Below are 22501 nucleotides of genomic sequence, written 5' to 3' on the forward strand. Positions count from 1 at the left end.
CATAGGCCTTGCACAAGTCAACTGCCTTGCTAGACCTCTTCTCTAATAGTAATGTGCTTTTGATTGTTTTTTTTTTTCCCTTTTATCCTCTGCTTGATGACCTTCACTGACTAAGTGGGAGATCTGTGCCTTTTCTGACCAGGCAGGGAATACTTCCTGTTCAGGCTCCTGCCAGCTTCCATTGATTTGACTCATACAAAATCCTCCCTGTGTAGGAAATACAGAAAAATTACTCTTTCATTTACCTTAAGAACACTTTCTGTTTCTCTCTTCCTCACTTTCTTCTTTAATACAAAAATGTAGGGGGTTTTGTGGCACATATACAAAGGGATAAACAGATTCATTCAAATGCTTTCTAGTATATTCTTCCATTTTCAGACCCTCAAGCAACTCATACAGTTGCTTTTTGAGGGGGGAAGCAAACAGAGGGGCAACTCTCCTGCCCTGCCACTCCTGCATTTGTTTGTTGCTCCAGGTAGGGAGAAAGGTGTGGGAGAGTGTGTTGCATGGGACTGACACTCCCTCAGGAGGCAGGAGCATGCTGCTCTGCCAAGAGCCACCATGACCTCTGTGTGAACACCTTAGGTCTTAGATAATGCTACTGGAATCAATGGGTGTTTTTCAGTGTACAGCAGTATCTGTATTTGTCCCAAAGTCTAAATGAGAATATGAGTAACAAGAAGTAATTATATAGGTACCTCATTAATTTTACTTCCATGAAATAGGAGTCTTAGGGCAAGCTGTCCACACATATGATGGAGTATATGAGTAGACTGTCTGCTTATTGGTAAAAGACAAGAATTGCACAAAGGAAAATGGGTGCGGGTTAGCAAGAAAAGCAATTAAATCCTGTGGCCACATCACCTACACATCAGGTATGTGTTGATAATAATGGTTTGCTGGGAGTAGCAGCCTTAAAATTCTACATCTAGCTTTGTTATTGAACTACTGTGTGCTGCTGTTGGAGGCAGAGTCTGTGTCTCTAACTGAAAGATGGAGGTAGTGATGCTTTGCAAATGTCTAAGAAACACCTAAGAAAAAAGACAACAAACTTCCAGTGCGTGCATTTTATAGGGTTTAAAAATACAGTCACTCATCTACCTGCTCCACGGTTATCTTGTAGCTTCATTTAATTTGTAAAATCTTCAGGGTAGGAACCATATTGACGGAAGAAGAGTGAGGGGGTAAAACGCTAACCATGATTTTGTAATGATTAGTGAATGTTTTCTGCTAGAAGTAGCTCATAAGCCAGTAAGAATTTTAAAAATAAGTATTTGGATATTAAAGAATTCTGTATATCATAAGGATGTTTTCAGTGAAAACTCCTAGTAGCTAAAAAAGCAGAGTGGAATTTTAGTATTCTGCAAACTACTCCTGTAAGACCAGACATGGAGACCATAGTTAGGAAATGGTACATGGTCCTGTGAAAATACTGTATCATGGGCATTTAAGTTGGGAGGATCATCTAGTCCAACCTCACTGCTCAGAGTCAGTTAGAGTGGATTGTATAGGCAACCTCTCTGGGCAACCTGTGCTAATGTTTGACCATCTTCACAGTAAAAAAAAAAAAAAAAAAAAAAAAGTTTTCTTATGTTCAGATTGAGTTTTCTGGGTTTTTCTTAATTTGTGCCCATTGTTTTTTATCCTGTCTATGCGCACTGCTGAGAAGAGTTTGGCTCCTTCAACTTAATTCCTGCCCATTAGATATTTGTACACATGGGTAGGATCCCCCTGGACCTTCTCTTCTCCAGGCTAGACAGTCTCAGCAGCCTCTCCTCATGTGACGCATCAGTGTGGCCCTGTACTGGACTCTCTCCAGTAAGTCTACACCTTTCTTGTACCAGGGAGTCCTGAATGAGAAACAGCACTCCAGGTACAACCTCACCGGCACTGAGTAGAGGTGCAGGATTGAGGGTCACCTTCCTAGGCCTGCTGGCTATGATCTTCATACTGTTGGCCTTCTTGGCTGTGAGGGTGCATTGCTGGCTTATAGTCAGCTTGTTGTCTACTGGGATCCCAAAGTCCTTCTTGGCAAAGCTACTTTCCAGCTGGTAGGCCCCTAGGATGTGCTGGTGTTTGTGGTTATTGTTCCCTAGATGCAGGATTTTGCATTTCCCCTTTTGAACTTCCTGCGATTACTCTCTGCCCACTTCTCCAGCCTGTCAAAGTAGTACCTCTGAAAGGTAGCACAACTATTTGGTGTATCAGCCACTCCTTCCAGTTTTATATCATCTGCAAACCTGTTGAGGATTCACTCAGCTTTCTCATTGGGGGTGCCTCCCTCAGCTCTTTTGGGTGGAAATGTAAGCTGCTTCCCTTCAGGCATTACCTCTTCCTTCTTTCTGCTCATGAAATCATGTGCTACTCTATGTGTGATTTCTCCCCACACACACTATTATTAGTCTACTTCTTATGGACAAATAATTTGCATCTTACTGTAAACTACAAACCTGAAAACACTGAGTGTCCTTAGCATTGCTGAAAGTAGGGACTAGAAACAGTATTTCCATCAAACTGGGTCAGCAGGGGTTGGGAAGATTATACTTTATTCCTAGTGTCTCAAAAGACAAATAACCTTTTCCTCTGTGCTGTTTTGTACAATGGGGAAGTGCCAATGCAAGGATATATTCTCTACAGGAGGATCTGGCCACGTGACTTTGTGCTCAGCAGGTAGCAGTGACAGCCCAAACCCTTCTGCCTGCCTGTAGGTGAGGGCTGATTACTGGGGACATGCAGCATGGTGAAGCATAGCTGAATGCCATATGAAATTCGTTACACCAGATGAATGAAGTCTGCTAGAAGCTTGATCTCCACATGCTCCTCCTCTCCCTTAATGTGAGCTTAACATTAGCACCACCATGTTTTCTTGTCTCCCAGTTGCCTTTCTGTTCGATCTTGCCCTTCTCTAAGCTATTAAGATATTGCAAAGAAGGCATAGTTGGCATCAGTACCACTACAGTCCACTTCTGTGCCTGCCTTCCTCCTGCTGTATTTCTAGTAAGGGGTTGTGTGTAAATGCGCAGTCCTAGATGGTAGATGAGCTCCTTGGGATCTTGCCAGTTCTCAGAGTCCAGAGCAGTCTCAGTATTACTCTAGTGTTTTAACAGAAAGCTAGCAAGTGAGTTGAGAAACCAGAACTGATTTTCCTGAGGAAATTGCCACCTTGCTGGTGCAGCAGAGACTCTGCCTTTCAACATATATGTAACAAGGTGTTTAGGAACTTAGACACACTTTCATTTAGCAAACAGCTGTGGATTGAAATGCTATTGCCTTGCTGCATAACTAATCTGCAAGGCTTCACACTGAAGCAGATGAGGATGCCAAATACATTCTGTTTTGCCAGTTTGGGGGTGGAATCAGTAAAGCTTCTCCAGGAGGGTAGTAACGTCTTAAACCATGGCAGGTGTTGGCAAATAAGTGTGTGCCTAAACCTTTGATTAACCAGTGGCTAACAAAATGTTGAGTGGAAGCAAAATGACAGAGGGAGTACTCTGGGTCTCACTCTGATTTAACTTAAACTGTTCTTGGGATGGGGTGAAGCTATTGGTTTGAATGCATGTAATGGAGAATGGAAAGCTGTGCAAAAAGATCATTATTAGAGCTGGTATTTATCCTTTTTTGTTTCTACATTTGTAACCCTAATAGCCCTGAGCTAAGTGTTCCAGTCTCTAGTTGACTAAACCAATTCTTTTCATCAGTTCAGAAGTTGCGTAGTATTTTATGTTGTAAAATATTAATTTGTTTTTTCTATATTTAATCTGTACTGGTTAAGATGTTGCTGGTTCACATTTGGAGGAGAAATTCTGCATTTCAAGCATCTGTAGTCTTAAGCCTAATAGTCATAGACTCAAGTGAATTTTGCAAAATATCCTTACAGAAAAGGGGTGTGAAGAGGTATTACTAGTGAATTATGGTAGTGAAAAATCCAGCTGCACTTAGGGTAAAATAAGAATCATGAGACCTCCTTGTTAAATCTGAAGAAACATTGTATAGTATTTGAGCAGCAACAGAAAGATGTGGGCACTAATGTCATCACTGTCCAGGCCTATAGACAAAGCATTTCTGGCCTCCGAAATGTAGGTTTATTTATCAGCATGGGTTTAAGGCTAGCAGCTTAAAGTATTGTTAGTGGTGTGGTTTTTTGTTTGTTTGGAGTTTCTTCTTTTTTTTTTTTTCTTGTGTTGTGTGGTTTCTTTGATTGTTAATTGGGAGCTACATCACCTTTCCTAGGTAGTGGGCTATACTAATAGCTGAAAAACATAAACACTGTGGTTCTGAAGAAGTATTAACATGTTGAATTTGCATTGCAGCTAGAAGCATCTTGTGTTTGACAATACTCTGAGGAAGCCAGCTGTGGTTTAGCTGAGAGATGCAGCATATATTGCACTCCTTTTTCTTGATGCCTCTCTGCTCTGAGGCTGCAAGATTGTAGTGGAGTTAATGAGAATCTTGGTCTTGAAGAGTGTTCCTAATTCAGTCTGCTTGCTGTTCACAAGCATGGCATGGGCAGCTGAAGAGCTGGGAGAGCACTGCCAGTGATTTATAGTTGCAAAAAGAATTCTTGTCTAGGTTGCTGTGATGGTTCACTGATTGTGACACTTTAATTTTCCTTTCACTTTAAGAAGAGGTTGAAAACTTTGGGGAAGGAGATCTTGGTTGTCTTTTACAAAAGCAAAAAACTGACTGTTGTTTAGGATCCACTGGTTATGCAGCTCCACCTCCCACTTTGTTATCTGTCCCAAGGTAATAATCATCAGATAGTAATGACTTCTGATCTTTGTTTACTGACCTTTGTGAAACTGGTTGGTGGCCTTGCCAGTTGGTAACTTGTCATTATTATTATTACAAATCTGTTACTTAATGTTATTTGTTTACGGAGAACTTGCAACACGGATGGTGGTATCCATGAGCTGTTATCCTGTGGATTTATTCATCCCCTGTGTTTGCCTTTTAAATGCTTTAGACCAAAGAAGTTTGTAATCAAATCTTGTGTGCCAGATTAATTCATAGTTATTGCTGAGTGTAGAAACATTGACAACAATTAAAATAGAAAAGAGGAAGAGTTTAGGCCATGGAGGGTATCCCTCAAAGTGGTGTGGGAGAGAGCATAATTTCAATGGAAACCAGCGTGCCTCATATTGGACATTGAAGGTAGAGAAACTATAGACAAATACCTTCTGTGTTCAATATGAAATTAATCTAAAGATAGGAGTACCTTTAAAGAGCTCATGGAGCCTGAATAGCTCTCCTCTGACTGCTTGGGGACACACAGCTGACCCGGCTGCATCTTATTAGGCTGTACTTTAAGCAGAGGTGGCCTAATACCATAGCTTGGTTCGAGGCCCAAGAACTGGTTAAAATGGTTCAATTTTTCCACTCAGTACACTTTTTAAAAGAAATCTGAGCCTGGGAACAGAACTCTTAAAAGTTTTGAAGAATAAAGCAAGGATGTCAGCTGATTGTTAGATTTCTGTTTAGTAACATTTTTGAGTATTTGTTACATTACATAAAGATAGTTTGGATGCTAGACATCTGCAAAGGTTTTAAGAATGTTACATCATTTATTACTGTGTAAAATCTTATTTGCTCTATTTGTTTCATTTTTCTTGTGTGTAAGTGAAGAAAATATTTACTTTGTTCAAAAGTAGTTTCTGAGGCTGAACTTAATTCATATGTGTAACTAGGTTTGGTGTTTGGAAGGTGCCATACAATCATTACTTATTAATAGCAGGACCTGCAGAAGCAATGCATTATTTATATTATGTTATCTGTGGAGGACTTGCAACTATTTTCTTATGTTTGGACTAGAAATGTTCAAAAGTATGGTCAGCTTACTTCATTCTTTTTCCTACCATACCACCAAACATATAATGGAAGATTATTTTTTTAAATGGCATTATGCCCTTACTCATCTTCCTTTAACCAATGTATAAAGGAATGCAAAGTTAGAACTGATGTGTCTTTGATTTCAGTATGATGGCTAGATACTTTGTCTTGACCAGGGCAACATGTGGAGTAATGCAATTAGCCAGGATAGATATGAAGAACCAAGTTGTTCCCATATAGAGTATTTCCAGGCATGGAATTAGAAATTCTTTAAAGCCTGAGTATATAAAGTTTCTCCCTGATAATTTATTCAACCATTGGGATTTCTTACACTGCAGAACCAGCTTAAGGCTTGGCCCACTAAACTCTTAGGCAAACTGTTGGGATGTCTGTCGAAGCCAAGGTCACCCTCAGAGAGATTTGGTGCTGCTCCATTGCTTGCCAGTCTCCATGGCCCTTTCAAAGAGCTGTGTTCCTGTGATGTGTCTGCTGCAGCCACCTCAGCTTCCTTAAAGGAGGTTTCAAATGATGGAGGGGAAAAACCAAAAACAAACACAAAAATCTCACCAACACAACAGCATATTGTAAATTAATGCTGACAATGTCAACATTAATTAATGCCAGAAATGCATGAGGAATAGAGAGTGGAAAGAGTGATGACATGGAATACGGTCTTTCCTGTATCCCATTCTCCTAGAGCACCTGAAGAAGGGCTGCCACAGCAGTGGTGGATCAAAGCACAGAGCCAGTACGCTTGCCCTTTCTGAAATGGCTACTTTGTGGCCTCCTACGCAGATGGAGCATTTGGACAGCTGGAAAGCTGCTGCTAGCAGAGGTGGCTGAGTTCAATATAATTGCCATTAGAGTGTATTTTAAAAAGTAATTAAGGAGTGTGCATGTCAAAATTGAGGTTTGTGAGCAATAAGCAAGGAATGCCTCTCATATTTTTGGTCATCGTTACTAATGCTGTACAGATTTCCAAAGCCAGGATAATCTGGAGACCTGAGAGCAAAGACGGGACCTAAATATTCTGAGGGATTTCTGACTCTGGTACTCTTGATCATGAATAAGTGTAAGGTTTGGATTCATCTCCAGCCCTGTCTCTGCGAGTTATACACTTTGTTTTTTACTTTTAGATTAAAAATAAGTAAATCTCTCCATGAAACTAAAGTATTTTAGCTCTATTGTGAGATGATAAACCAGCTGAAGTCAGAAGGGGTCTGTTTCGTCTCAGTAAAAGTGTACTCTGTACATGTGTTTAAACCTCAGAATTGCACATACATGCTAGTGATCCTGAGAATCTCATAATCTTTTAAATTTTGGTTAGTTGTTTTGTTGTTTGTTTTTTTCCTGTAGAAAAGGTAATTGTGTCTGTAAAATGGGTGTAATATTATTTGAAACCATTGTAATGTGAGGTCATTAAGAGTATAAGTTGGCTATTTAAAGATTTAGGTTGCAAATGTTTTTTGTTTTGTTTTTGAAGATAGGATAAAAAATGATAAAATGATGAGTCAGGTTGTCAAAAGTTAAAAAAAAAAATACAGGTACACATGCCACAATACATTTAAAAAAAAAAAAATTGCAGCATCTGACTCATGATTTTGATTATGTATTCTGATAAGTTCAAAGCTTCCTTACACTGAGAGCTATATGAAACAACCATGCTTCAAACAATTTCACTTCAATTGCAGTAGCAGGTTTTAGAGTTTAAATCATTAACAACCTCTGTATGAACTTTTATCCAAATGACTGCAAGTCATAAAGAAAGCACTTCTCTTTCATGAAGTATCTTTGGTGCTTTAGTGAGACCCAATCCCTTGTTTTATTTTTCCCCCCACCTTCATGTCTGTCTTTGGAGAGAGATGTGTGATTTGTGAAGTAATGAATGTATGTATCAGTTAATGAAAACTGCTATCCTGACTTCATAATACATGCTGGAATTGCTTCAGGATAAAGCTTCATATACCTGCATTATAGCAGGAAAAAAAAGTAAATTTCAGAAGCTCGTATTGCTGTGTGCACTGTAGGAGTATCATGTAGCAGTTAAATGAACCATTAGGGGTGACCTAATCTTGATTTCCTCCCCCCTCCCCATATACACAAACTTCTCAAGGAGTTGTGATATTTTTCATGCTGCTTGCATTCTTCCCACTTTTTGAAACCTGTACTAGAGATTGTCAGAACCTGGTACTAGAACAGTGTAGCCACATGCTAACTTGCCCACCTCCCTTTCATGTTTATTTTGTACCTTTGACAGGGCATGAAGGGAGCTATATCTAGTCACCCTCTCCCCCCCCATACTGAAGTTGAGTTCAAACAAGCCCCTCCAGTGCCTGTGCAGCAATAGCTGAACACACCTATAAGGTTTGCTTTGCGCTCACATGCTTTTTCTTTACTAACACAGGAAGACAAAACGTCTTAATTTTTTTTAAGGTTGTTATTTTCTTTCTCCCCAGAAATGAGGGAATTACAGTGCGAATGGTCGAGACCCACAAATTTACACACACACACCCACACACACACCCCTCGCTTTTTTTTTTTTCTTTTTTAAGAGCGAATTGGGAGCGGATACGGGTCTGGGGCAGCGCATCCTCTGCCTGAGCCCCGCTGGCGCGCAGCGCCGCGCCGCGCCCGGAGCGCAGCGGGGGCACCTTCCCCTTTGCTCTGCCCGGGCGTGTGTGTGTGTGTGCGTGTGCCCGCCCGCCGGGGTGTGTGTGTGTCCCTGCCTGCCTCTCGCTGCCTGCCCGCCCGCGGGCGAGCCGTGAGCGCCGCCGCCGCCGCTGCCCTTTGATCCCGGCGTTAGTGTTAGTTAGGGGCCGGGAGACGCGCAAGGCGCAGCCCTCGGCACCGCCGCGCCAGCCCTCGCCCCGCCACGGCACCCGGCGCCCGCTTGCCCGCCGGGAGCACATCCCCGGCCGCTGAGGGATACTGCGACCGGGGACAAGCCAGGTGCACGACCGGGTTGGAGGGGGGGAGAGGAAAAAGAAAGAGAGAGGGGGAGAGGGAGCCCTTCGCGGTGGCTCCGGGAAAACCGGCTTCAGCCCCCTTTCCCCCGGCGAAAAGGGAAAACCCGCCCCGGTTAGCGGCTCCCCCGGGGGGCCCGGCTTTGTGCCTGTCTGTGCCCCCCCCTCCCGGTCTTATTTGATCTCCTGTTAAACCAAGGAGGAGAATGTGAAAAAAGGGGGAAAATGCCCAGGAGGAAGCAGGAGCAGCCCAAGCGCCTCTCTTCACGTAAGTGCCCCCTCTTTTTGCCATTTTTTCCTTCCTCCTTTCCCCGTCTCCTTCCCCTCTGCAGCCGCCTCCGTCGTTTCGTGCATTAGTTTAGGGTTACAGAGGTGAAACTGACAAAGACACAGCCTGGGTTATTCCTCTTTTAGGTCTGAGCTAAGGCAGCCATGTTGGTGATGAACAGCCTTGTGCCCTTTTAATTTTTCCTCTCTCTCTCCTTTCCCCCCTTCTTTCTTCGTGTCTCTCGCCCTTTCCTCCCTCTCCCTCCCCTCGCCCGTGATTGTGCATTTGTGCTGGGGGGGGCGGGGGGGGCGGTGTGGGTTTCTCTTTGGGGCCGGAGGGAGGGGGGGGTCTGTTTTATTGGGGTGGGGAGGGGGGCTAGCACCGGAGGGGAGGGCGGCGAGAGGGGAAGCGACTGCTGGCGTCTTGTGCGGAACCAGCCGAGAGGTCCGTCCCCGGCTAAAGGTTGCGGCGGGGCTGGGCGGCCCGGGAGCGGGGGGAGGCGGGCAGCAGAGGGGGCCGGCGGCGGCGAGGGCACCCCGCACCGACCCCACGGCCACCCTGTAGGGGGCCGGGGCCGCTGCCGGCGGGGGCGGCGGGGAGGCAGACCGTGGCAGGCAAGGTCCCTGCAGAGCAGGGAGAGGCGGCGGCGGCAGGCTCTGGGCTCCTCCTGGCCGCAGTGAAATGAAGGGTCAGGCGAAGCCAGGCGAGACTCGGGCTTCGGCGGCGCTGCCCCAGACGAGAGCAGCAGAGCACAGGGCTAGAGTGCATCCCGATCCTCCCGCCTGCGGGCACCCCGTGCGCACACGCACACACACACATCCCCTGACATAGCTCACCCTGCTCTGCTCCTTCTCACTCCCTCCCCCCCTCCCTGCCTATTTTTTTCCTCTCTTTGCAAAATAGTTAACTTTTCTCCCGCTCTCTAGCCCCCCTCCCCTTGTATTTAAGCGCTCTACAGCTATTGAGAGAGAGACGAAGGGGAAGGGACCTAAAAATACCCTGCCCCTACTTGGCCCCAGGGTTGGTTTAAGGAGAGCGGGGGGTGGATGGAGGGGTCATTTGTCTGTCTCCGGCACATCTGCTCCGAGCGTGCCTGCAGCCCTTCCGCACAGGGCGAGAACTGAACCGCCGGTGCCGTAGCTGGGCTCGGTCATCGGGAGTTCACCGGGGCGACCCCGGCCCCTGCCCGGGCAGCGCCACTGCAGGCGGAGCGCGGCCCGTCCCCCTCTGCCTTACGGGCGAAGGGGCTGGGGCAGCGTTTCTCCCGCACCCTTCTGTACCGGCACACGGGCCGAGGCAGCGAGTGTCGATGCGGGGGTTGGCGGGATGGGGGCAAGGGGGGGCGGAACTTGCAGCCCCGCAAATATTTCACTGTCCTTTTCCTTTCTGCTGGAGTCAAGGGCTTGACTAGTGGTGGGGTTTTTTTCTTTTTTTTTTTTTTTTCCTTCCTCCTCCTTTTCTCCTTCTCCTCCTCCCGCCGTTTGCCCCCGCGTAGCCCTTTCGCGGTCCGCCCGCTAGAGGAACCGAGCCGCCAAGCCCCGGCGCTCATTCCCGGCGCAGAGCGCCGGCCGGGGTGGCGGGCACGGCGAAGGTGGCGGGAGCGCGGCGCCCGCCTCTGCAGCGCCCCGGCCCCGGCGCGGCAGGCGGGGGCAGGGGCCAAGCCCGGGCGCGCAGGGCCTTGCGTGGCCGTAGAGGGGCGTTTCGGTGGAGGAGGACGGCGAGCGCCGCCGCCCCGTTTTGCCAGAAGCCCTGCGGGAGCGGGGAAGCGAGAAGGGGCTGTCGGGGCCGTAGGAGGCGGCAGGGCGGGCGCTGCGGCCGGCCCGGCGGCTGACCTTGCCCTCGCCCCCGCCTCGGTGCGGCTGCCCTCCGCCTGCCGCTCGGGCTGACATCAAACCTGGGCTCCATTTTAGCTCGCTCGGGCGTGCCGCTCCCGTGAGCGGAGCGGGGGCTCGGCTTCGGCGCCGGGCTCTTGCCTGCCCCTGCCTCCGGGTTGCGGCGGAGGCTCCCCCCGGGCCCGACCTCCTGACCGCCCGCGCCGGGGGAAGTCAGGGCTTTTTCTGGGCCAAGGAACAATTGCCTTCATTGTGCAAATCGAGTTGTGCGTGTGGTGTTTAGTTTTTCTTAAATGCACGGCCTAATTTGCAGTTTTTTCGGGTTAATTTTCTAGTTTAATTCACGGGAGTTTTTTTTTTCCTCATGTGTGACACGCACATGCTATATGTCACACACGAATGCTACTGTTTTTTTATTTTTTTTAATGGGCCTTACATATTTTCTTTTACAACTAGATTACATTAGATTAAAAGCTATTGTTTGGCAGTAATAATAATAATATATAATAATATATATTGGATATTTTGGATAATTCAGGAAGAATTGTAGGAATACTGTTGTAGTTTGCAGTTCTGCAAATTCATAAAATACCTTGGAATCCGTTGCGTTCAGTGTGCAAATGCCATAAATACTGATTATTATTTTTTTTTGGCAACACGTTGCTTTAGTGGGTACTCGGTGTAAAAAACAGTTTTATTCTAGAATTCCTACTGGTTTCAGCAATACATTTCATAGACGAACACTGTGTGTATTTCACTTTAAAGTATTAATGATAGCAGAAGAATGTGAAGTGCACTGTGGGCATCTGGAAAGAAGATGGCTAATACTGTATTCAACCTTAACTCTGCCCCGTTGTGGGTATTATGCTGTGATTCACTCCGAAGTTTTGTTACAGGTCCCTGCTGGTGCATGAATGCTCTCCAGTGCACTTAAATGATGTAACATTTTACTGAACCTCTCTGTGATGATTTGGATTCTGTTGCAATTGTTTGGGAAATAAATAGTAGGATGTTGGTATACAGGATAATTTACTAATGTTACAATGTAACTGAGCAAATGTAACTCAGCCTGGGAAGTCTTGTGGAGTCTAGTATAACTTAGGTAGGAACTTAATTCTCTCAGAATCTTGGGGCCATAATTAATTTATTATAAATTCTTATGTACCCCAAAATACAACTGAAGAATGGTGTCACTCTGCTTGAAGTGACAGTGTACAGCTGCTGACTTGGACCTTGATTTTTATACTTCTGTCCACTGACTTAGTTGGATGGCCCTCGTAAATTTAGAGGTAATTTGACAAGAGAAGACTGCGCAGGCAAAACACGTGCTATGCTGAAGTTCTCTGTAAAAGAGTTTGCTAGAGATGTATCAGGCTGTTGCAATAATTTAATTTAGAGTCAAGGAAGTTGCTAGACACTCACATTTCAGTGGTTGAAGGGAAAAGAAGAATTAATGTTACTGGATGTGGTAATACTTTGTTTTGGTGGCACCTGTTTGAAAGGGCAGAGTTAAGGTTGAGCTTCCAGTCACTGGTGGTGTTTACAACATAATTTAGCTTGGAAGGCTCCTTTGGAGGTTGTCTGGCCTAGTCCCCTGTTCAGAGCAGGACAAACCTCAGAGTTCAGTCAGGTGGATGGGCCCTTTGACACTGATATTAGCATGTAAGTGGAATTTCCATGTGTAAAGAAGCCTGTTTTTGGACACTGTTTAGTTGTGGATGCCAGGAGAACGTTTTCACCGACTCTCTGTGAAATACAAGAGAAAGTGCATCCTTTTTCATTTAAGACATAAGTGAATGAGGAAAGGACTTTAGGAATTCCTGTGTCGACAACGGCTCATGCATACCCAAATGAAATACTACAGCAATGTGGACTCAGTTCACAATGACAGAGTTAGGTCCGTAAGTTAAAAATTTGCCTGGTGCATGTGTGTCTTGTGATTACTTTTGGGTACAACTAATTTTGACAGGTCAATTCATTTTCACTGGGAAGTTTGAAGGAATTCTGCTCATTCCTTAGAGAGTGTGTATGTGTATTAATTTTTTTTCCCCCCACTTCAGTGCTTAGATTCAATTAGCATCAGAATCTTTAAAAAATATAGTTATAAATACAGTTTTGCCGTTTTGCTTCTCCTTGTTGCCTTACTTTCCATTCTACCTCACGCCTTTATTTTCTTTTCTGAGAATTCCTGAAAGTCTGTTTCCTGTGAACTGCACAAATGTGACTTGGAAGAGTTCAGCCTAAAAAGTAAAAGTTTTGGGAAGCTGCAGCCCACTACATTGCCTTAAGTGTAGCAATCAATACTCCTTGGGGTTTGATTCTGCCTTGAAGGCTTGTAAGCAATGCAGTTTGTGAATGAATGCTACAACACCATTTATACAAAGTTTGCATTTGTTGTACAATATTGGGTAGAATTAAATGCTATGTTTAGAAGTTCAAGCTACTGCTGCTTTCTGAAGAGCGTGTTTAATGTAGGACAAACTGCAATGGCATCTTGTGTTGAATTTATTTTGTTGAAGAAGGAGATGTAGAATTGATATAATACTGGTTTAAATATCAAAAGCTAGGTATGCGATAATGATGGGGAATAATTCTTCTTGCTTTCGTGGTCAAGTGTGGTGTTAGATATTCCAGATACTGTGGTGAAGTGTTCAGCTGTTTCTGTAGAGTAAAAATCCCCTTGCACTTGGTGAAGCTTTTTATTATATTGTTTTTTATTGCTGGTTATATCATGAGAGTGTAAAGAAAATACTGTCAAACAAGTAAATTATCAGTGATTTAGAGCTTCCTTCTTTTTTATTTCCGTAGCTTGATTCATTTGATACTTTCTGATAGCAAGAGAAAATGTGTTGAATGGGTTTTTCAAAAGACGTCCCAATGTCAGAAAAGCCTTTACCATCATTTGGCATTTGAGAGTTGCCTCTAAGACAAAAGGCTTTTACCAGGACAGAAATCTTTCTCTTTTAATAGAGTTTATTACCTTTCTAGCAGACATTGTATGTGTAAGGGGAAGCTTTTAACATATTTTCTATTTACTATTTTTAACCTCTTACTGCTGCAGGGATCATCATATAGTTCATTGTCGACAAGAGGATCCATGTAGGGAAAATTATTATTTTTAGGATTGTTAGGTTAATAATTTTATTGCTATCATCATGGTTGGCCCGGTGGAACTACAATACAGCTCTCAAATGAACAGCAGCCTTTTGGTGGATAGATAAGCATCCACATTACTCCATCTGAAAACACTGTTGTTTTGCCCCTCTCGTGATAGTGAAGTTGTCAGAGACTTTTCAGAAATACCTGCTTCCTTTATGGGGACATGTGAAGTATTTGTCTCTTAAAATTTGTGATTTTTTGTTTGTTTGTTTTAATTAGACAGACTAAGTCACCTGGATGGGGCTATGAGCAACCTGACAGGGGGGTTGGACTAGATCACCTTTGAAGGTCCCTTCCAACACAAACTATTCTATGATTCAGTGATCAATTTCTAAAGCCATTAAATGGTAGCCTATGTTTTAGTGTTGTCTGATAGTCCAAAATAGGAATAAATTACACTGGGGTATAAATTGGACTACCGAAGAGTCAGTGTTGTGCTCATTAAGCTATTTAAGTCTTTAGGATCTTATGAATTAGATTTTACAGAGGGAAGGGGTGCAAAAGGTTGTAAAACAAAACCACTAACTTTTTAGTTGGCCAAACAGGAAAACCTGCAGGTAGAGCAGTGAAATGGGAAATATAAGAACGTGCGGACAGAATACATTTTTAAATTTTAAAACAGATGAAGAGTATGACAATCTTTGTAACAGAGTGATTGTCTTTTTCATATGTAAGAATGCAGGAATAGGAAGAATTAAGAGTTAAAAATAAATAAATAAAGAAGAGCCGGGAGGAGCTGGCTGTTCAAAGTGAAGTATTAGTAATTTCCTATAATTTAATCAGACCAGATCCCAGAGCAAGATAATGAGAGCATGACCTACAAAAGAGGACTTTTTGGAAGTTAAAAGGGTTTCAAACATGAAGCTTCACAAGGCATGTGATTTGTCTTGAAGAATTGTATAGAGGACTTTTTTCTTTCCTGTTGCAAAGAAAACATAATATAGACATTAGTTCAGATGGTGAGGGAGAGCTCAGATGACTTATGTCTGGAATCCTTTACTGTTACAGCTGTTAACCTGCTCCAGAGTCATGCTTGAAGAGCGTATCTTCTAAATAATGTTTTCTCCTGGTTTCTGCTATGCCATTTTTTGTTGCCTAGTTTGCCATTACGGTACATTATTCATGTAATTTAGGTTTACATATACAGAACTCTTCAGGATGCATGGAGACTAAAGTATCATGTGTTTCACAGAAACAATAATATGCAAAGAATCGTGACTACAAAGTAGCTAGCAAGATGTAATAGAGCCCAGTTTTCAAGGGGGTGAGGCAATTCTTTCTTCTCTCTGCCCCCCAACGTAAAACCTTTCTTTTTATTCCACTTTGAAAAATTGGGTTTTTAATGAAGAATAAAAACTGATATGGATATGAGGAATAATAAATTATGTTGGGCTAAAGAAAAAAAAAAAAAGGCGAAAAAACAGGTAAACAACCAAACCAAAACAAACACCAACAACCACTCAAAAAAGTGGATAATATCCCTTTCTCCAAAGGTACAGTTTGCTTGGGGTTTTTTTTTTGAGGGTGCTTCTGCTACTGTGGAAGATTTTTTTTAAAAAACATATTTAAATAACAAAACTCAGACTTGACCCATAGTTCAATTGAAAGGACACATACTGCAGGGTACAGTCCCCGTTAGTTCTGCACACATACACTGCTTTGTGCCTATTTTACTGAAGAATTCAGCAATATGTATCTGTAAGCTCACATAAGAGCTTGTCTTTTGTTTTTTCTTTTCTTTATAGACTGACTCAGGGTCACAATTAGGGAAGTGTTATTCTCCCAAAGACAATTTCTCTTTTCCTCATTTAGCTTCAGTAGCATTTACAGGCTGGTATCCTACTTGGTCTAGACTCCAAACCTGTCTGAACCTGTGGGTTTAGTAGTTAGCTCTGTTCCTTAAAGTTTTTCCTGCCTTTCAAGGGATTTCCTGCTTGTGGTGTAATTACACTGAGTAGTAGAATCCCAGGTTAAGCCTAACACTAAGACAAGCTTGTTCCAATTTGCAGGTTAAGTGAAATTTTAAGAATTCACAAGTTTGATTAATTTGATTCCAAGTTTGATTAATTGAAAATCGCGGAAGTGTCACGGCTTGGTGTTGGTGTGGGTTTTTTTTTCGTTTGGTTGGCTTTTTTAGTGTGTTTTTTATTTGTTTGGTTTTTTGAGAAGCATGCAGTAAGGAGAGAAAAACTGTGCTGCATAAATAGTCCTTTCCCTTGTTCTTTACAGTACTTTGGCAGTAGGGATGGAAGCTGTGGGGGAAGAATAACTAGTGCTGGTAATATAGTAAGACCAAGAGAGAGTTGTTTTTATGCAAAATTGATGATTTAGCTACTGTTTAGAATAAATTGTTTTAAAAGTGAAAGGATTACTGAGTGGTAGAAGTCTTGTAATGAATTATTTAATCAGCAGTTTCAGAAAGCAGAATTAGGTTCCAAATATCTGCACAGTTACATTTATTTGGGATGCTCACTCACTAGGGCAGAAATAAAATTTTTGAAGCAACTTAAAGCAAGCTACTGCCATCATCCCTTTGAATTCTGCATAGTCCTACTTCTAGGGATTCCCTTCCTCAAGAAGGTTTTATAGCTCTGCTGGCCCTCGTCTGGGTTTGCTGCTTGGATGTGTTTTTCTTCTTTTGCAGGGCTTTCTGTATAGGTACGAAGAATTCTTCCCTACATGGTCTTAAATTAGAAGGATGGAAGTTTTATCTCAAGGTTTCTGTAATGGAGAAAATTTGGCACAAGCTCACTTTAAAATTACAGCTTCCTATTTTAAGTGGATGTTTTGGACATGCCCTGGGTCTCGGTGCCTGTTAGAGTTTGTAAGATGCTGTATCAGGGCAAAAGTGAGAGTTGCAGTGAATTCTTAAAAATAAATGGTAAGTGGCTTTTAGAAAAATGCATTAAAAGAATCGATGGCTTTACAAGTGTGTATTTAGCCTTATGAGTGATCCCCAGGTGTGACTTTATTAACAAACAGGAATTCTTTGCAAGTCACTTCTACACTTCATTTTGAATTGTGTAGCAGTACAAATAGTTATTTATCTCAAAAAAGTTATTTTCTCAAAAAGTAAAATAAAACCAGATCTGCCACATGCTAAGTGGTCATGCAGTGCGAAGTAGGTAAGGAGCAGAGAGAGTGGCAGGCAAGTGCATTTGGTGGCAGCTGATGGTGTAGCTGTTTGTGTTTGCTTGCTTTCCTGAGGCACAGGGGGAGTCTCTCCCCTTACAGACCACTGTGCTAAGTCTAGACTGGCAACTAGTGATCGAGGAGCTATTCGTTTATCTGTGTGTGGAGCAGAACTTCCCCTTATCTACCTCTGTATTTGAGGCCATGAAGAGCCCTTCTCAGGCACCAGTGTAAACGTAACAGCCTAGAGCTGCTCTAATTTCTGCTGCCCACAGGCTCTCACCCTGCTCCGAGCTCTGGAAAGGAAGGGCTGACACAATCCTTTTGTCAATTCTGCATTGCCAAAGGGAGTTCTTTGCACAGCAAATAACTCTGAAGGGGGCTCTTCTGCCCACTTCGTGGTACTTTTACATTGCCCATAAGGTCTAAATAGACTTTACCATAATTGTTTATATTGTCTTCCTGCACAGTGCTGTGCCACATTGAGATAACAAAGCAAGCTCTAAATAAGCCACCTTGTGTACAGGAGGCAGTTATCACAGCAGTCTACCCAGGTTAATTCAGCTATAATACTTGTGGATATACTCAAGCTGGCTCAGATATCACTACATAGCACTGTGTTATTTAGTATAGACATACTCTCATGAGAATTGAAGTTGTTGTCTTTGAAGGCATTTACTGGCCTGCATAAAAAGTGTTGGTAAAGCCCACAGAGTTTTCAGCCAAGAAATGCACTTTGAAAAAATAAAATCGAATCCCACTGCCATTGGCACACTTGTTTGTTTGTTCAGCAGGAAAGCCAGCAATGGAATGGACATGAACATGAAACTTCCCCTTTGCTTCTAGCTGTTGCTCTGCATCTGAATTTTAGATGGATTTTTAGGCAGAATGTAGAAGTGGGTTTCTGCCATTTACACTGTGTCTGTGCCCTAAATAGCCATAGCATTACTTTCTTGTACCAGGAGCTTGGCACAAAATCCTGAATCTCTTTTGAAATAAGGTCTGGGGAATGTCCACTTTCTGTTCAGTGCTTGTACATTAATTACGTGACCTCTGATTTTTCTTAAGGTTGAAAGCTGAGGCAGTGACTTTAACAATGTGTCTAGGAGTCAGGAGTGCCTGTTCCACATGGAAAGGTCTGCTTCTCCGCGTTAGCCTAACACTATGAGTAGCTTCCTAATCCTCTCTTGTTTGGCTTTGCTTGTTAACTCCAAGCAATCCTCTCAGGGACAGAGAAAGCAGCTGTCTTTGGGAGCAAACACAGCATGACAAAACAAAAACTTCTTGAAGCTTCCCTTAGATACGTTACCATAATATCATCCTTGTGGGAGGAATTAGAAACACCGAGAATATAATTTGCCATGTTTTAATCTGACTTTGGGAGAGAGGAAAAATTAAATTATAGGGAACTAGATTCCTGTGACATTTATAGGGAGGAATAATTTCAGTATCTGAAACTTAAACCTTTTGTTTCTGAACTAGTCAGAAAGCTAATGTGCATAAAGCACCTCAGGTGAGTAATGGGGCAGAATGAAATGGTAAATCAGGAGCACATTATTTACCAAAAATAGAGCAGGTGAAGCTGCGTATAGCAACAATAAACAGACTAGTCAAAACAAAGGAGACCTTTGTTAGAGCAGGTATTCTGGCCTGACATCACCTGCTCTGCTTGAATATTGTCATACATACAGTTTGTGAGCTCTTCCCTTCACTTTGTGATCGCTTCATAGAGGTTGTAAACACAACAGGGATAATCAAAGGCACTGTAGCAGCTTGATATGAGGCTTCCCACGTTTTGTTTATTGCAGCCTACATATTAAGGTGACATAGGGATTTCCATTTGATTTTGTTGTTTCTTTTACCTTGTTGATCATGAAACAACCTTCATAAATGTGTTCTAAAGAAACAATTCCATATATTTTAAAAGTTATTTCTAAGAGTCAGTGTTGCGAGTGGCTAGCATGGGGTTTTCTCTTTCTGTATTTTAATAAAAGGGAAAGTTCACAGTATGTGCTGTCATTACCTTTCCACTTAAATATTTAGAATAATTTGAGATTACTTCACTGAGTTCCACTTAACATTATTTTTAATCTAGGATTTGTTGTTTATTATCAGCAATGGGCCAACTTTGCAGCCTTCCTCTGATCTCCCTTGTGCTGCTGGGGTGATGCAAACAGTATGGAAGTTGCCTTGGCCTTTCCAGACAGGTGTTCTCATTGCATAGGGATGTTCCAAAAGGGGAAGTAATGCTGCTGTTTTGTACATCTTTCTATCACTGCAACTTAGAATAGACTGTGAATCAGAGATGGAAAGGGTCAGAGTTGGAGCCACAGCTGGAATGCACTCAGATCTATGTACTACTAGTTAACAGCCATTTCCAGCTGCTGTTGATGAGCAGTCTCTAGGCTGAGCCTAGGTTAGAAAACACAAGGAAGAATCAGCTGTAAAGGCTTATGCTGTGTTCCGTCTTTGCCAAAGACTCACCTGTCACACAGGAGCGAAACTGGCCCTATGGGTAAACTGAGCAGAAGTGTCTGGATTATTGAATATGTAGAGGTAACGATTCTTTCAAAGTGAGTGGGATGAATTGCTTCTGCCAGAATGCCACTAGGACTGTTGTAAAGCTGTCTTATTCAGCTCAGAGAAGGAAATAACGAGCTGACCAAAAGAGTCAAAGTAGGCATAGGTCAAAATGTACAACAGCACATGATATCATCAGGGCAGGCAAATACAACCGCTACTTTGACAGTTTTTCAAACTCCAATATGTCCTTTATATGAAGGCAAGCCAGCCTCCTGTAGCAATATAGAGACCAAGAGATAGAGACTGTGTTCTCCTTCCTTCCTTAGAAGCTAGCTTGGTTAACTTTGTGCTCAGGAGATGAAAACCTCCCTTTAGCAAGCAATTTTTTTTTCTCGTGCTATTTTACTGGTGCTGTAAGTTATAACTGTGGTTTGGGGTCCAAGACTTTTAGACTGCAGTGACAGAGCTGTTGGGGTTGTATGATGTTTGTGGGGATGTCAGCAGGACAGTTCACAGACATGAATCTCCAGCTTTTTTGAGTTCTTGCTTTTGCTTCTCTCCTGTGGCTCAACAGGAAGTTCTCTTCAGAGATTCCTCACACATATTGGGAGTTTCACAGAGAGCTTTTTTGTTTTTTTCCCTGCTTTAATCCTTGTGTGCTACCACTACTACACTGATGAGGACTGGTTTTCTTCCTTTTCTTTCTCCAAAACCACTTCTGATATAATCACTGCTTTTATCACTTGATAATTCTTCTGCTTTTTCACTCTCTGCCAGTCAGTATTTATGATACATTTTCTAGGCCAGCTCCAGAAGATTGGTCAGGAAAGGCAGGAAACTAGTAAGTGTCCCATCAACTTTGGTTTTCTACAGTAGTGATAAACATCAGAAAGTGCTCTCAAGGATTACCCTGTGCGTGAGAATGACAAGGAAATATTGTTTCCTTCTTCTTCTTTTTATCTGTATAGTGCATAGGAGTATAAGCTAGAGAATCAGCCTGCTGTCTTAGGCACATGTAACTCAACAAAAAGATCATTTCAGCATCAGAGAGAGCCTGTGTTCTTATTAGATGTCCTCTAGCAAAGATGCATTTGGCAGTTTCTCAGGGAAACCAAAGTAATAACGGTTGAGGTTGTATATCTATAGCAGTTGTCCATTGGAGGAAGGGAGGTAAGCAGGAAAAATATGGGAAACGTGCTCCTTGAAATGACTGGATATCTTCTGGATGTTGCTGTATGTTTTTACAGTGCTGCTGAAACCTCCTAAAGAGCTTTCCTCAAGTATTAAAGCTATGCTGGGCTTACATTGGTCTGTCCCTGCACAAACCCTGCTGGGAATTCACCCCTTCTCAATTCTAAAATTTGACTGTGCCTTTGAAGAGACACAGGAAACCAGGTCTACTGCACAGTCCTTTGTTTTTAATAACTTCTGTGTACAGAGGAGGAAGGATGGTATATCATTATAATTTTGCTTTCCGCTTCTGTTCTCATTTTCTGGAAATCTCTTGCTATTGCCAGTGAGAGGAAGTATGGAAAGAGGAAGTTTACCTGAGAGCATGTGCATCTACCTTGCCATGGATTTGATATTCCATGTTGAGCCTAAACCAGCTCACTGGCAAGGACAATGTCCTTCTGTGGTTTTCCCATACTCCCCTTGCACTTGTGGGGATTGGACTGTTCTTTGGATTCCTACCAGGAGCACTGAAGCATCTTTATCTTGAAGTCAGCGCTTCAGTAGAATTTTGCCTGTGTTTCCCTTCCTCTGTATATTAATGATTTGTGCCTGTTTTATAGAGGGGCATGTGTGGCCTGGGGATGGAGGTGATTTGGACTTAATAGGAGGAGCTGGGGGAAGACTGGGAACTTCATGGCCTGTTTATATGCTCAGCTGTGCAGGGGGTATCGATGGAGAGACAGCATGTGCTCTTGCTGTGCTGTTCAGGTGAGCTGTGAAAGCACTGAAAGTCATGCACAGAGCAGGGGTAAACATGGAGACAGCAGCCCCAAATAATGACTGCAAGGGAGCTTTGTTTTCTGGAGCTGTTGCTTTGGTGTTTAGAAATCTTTTTTAAATAAACCTGTTGTAATCTTGTTTACAGTAATTAAGGATTTCCTAGTAATTTAAATAGTTCGCTTTAGCAATGTACAGATCATCTTTGCATGGGTACTGGTAATGTAAGGATTAAAACATTTACACAAGAATAAAAGTCAAGGAAACAGGTAATTGACTGATTTATCAACCTTAGCAGACAATTTTTTCTTATACATAGTGGTAAGTCATGCTAAATTTACTCTGGATTGCTTAAGGCACAATCCTGTATGGTGCGTACAACACACGAGGGCAACTCCTGGAAATGTATGGGTGAAGGAGCAGGTAATCAGCTGGTGTGGTTTTGGTGCCTCAATTAGCCTTTTGGTCAATGGTTTGTCCCCTAGGAAAATTTGGAATTGCCCTGCACAGCATAGCTTAGAACGTAGGTGAATGATGGCTTTTTCCTGGAGGTTTTAGATCAATTTTAGCATTTTGGGTAATGTGAGAACTTTTTGTGAACTTATAACTATTCTCAGGCCAGAACACTAAATCGCAGTTGTGATTAGGGAGTTATTTATTTTCATTGCAAATTGTTTGTATGCAACAAAGTAACATGTTTGGACACTTTTCTCACTTTAGTCAGCCCCTTTTGCCAGCTTAAATGACACTTGCAACTTCTCATCCGCTTCCTCTCCAGCTGTAAGGGGGACTAAAATCAGGTTGCTGTTGTGACCCTGTCAGTTTTAAATGACTAGCCACACTAAGAT

At 42.8% G+C, this 22501-nt stretch overlaps 1 protein-coding gene across 18 annotated transcripts in view; it reads left to right on the forward strand.

The window, feature by feature from the left end:
* The window catches only part of ZNF827 (zinc finger protein 827), a 198649-nt gene that overhangs the window by 82172 nt on the left and 93976 nt on the right, over nt 1-22501 (forward strand). Inside the window, exon 1 of one of the 18 annotated variants that reach the window (XM_065061930.1) lies at nt 8387-9057. The exons of 15 other annotated variants lie outside the window; for them this stretch is intronic. In XM_065061930.1, the coding sequence (XP_064918002.1) occupies nt 9015-9057 (43 nt within the window). In that variant the 5' untranslated portion in view covers nt 8387-9014. Of the gene's footprint in view, nt 1-8386; nt 9058-9674; nt 12787-22501 lie in introns of those variants that run through there. 2 more of the 18 variants (XM_021284042.2, XM_065061924.1) reach the window with 2 other exon arrangements.

Source organism: Columba livia, chromosome 4 (genome assembly GCF_036013475.1).
Source record: "Columba livia isolate bColLiv1 breed racing homer chromosome 4, bColLiv1.pat.W.v2, whole genome shotgun sequence".
Lineage (NCBI taxonomy): Eukaryota > Metazoa > Chordata > Aves > Columbiformes > Columbidae > Columba > Columba livia.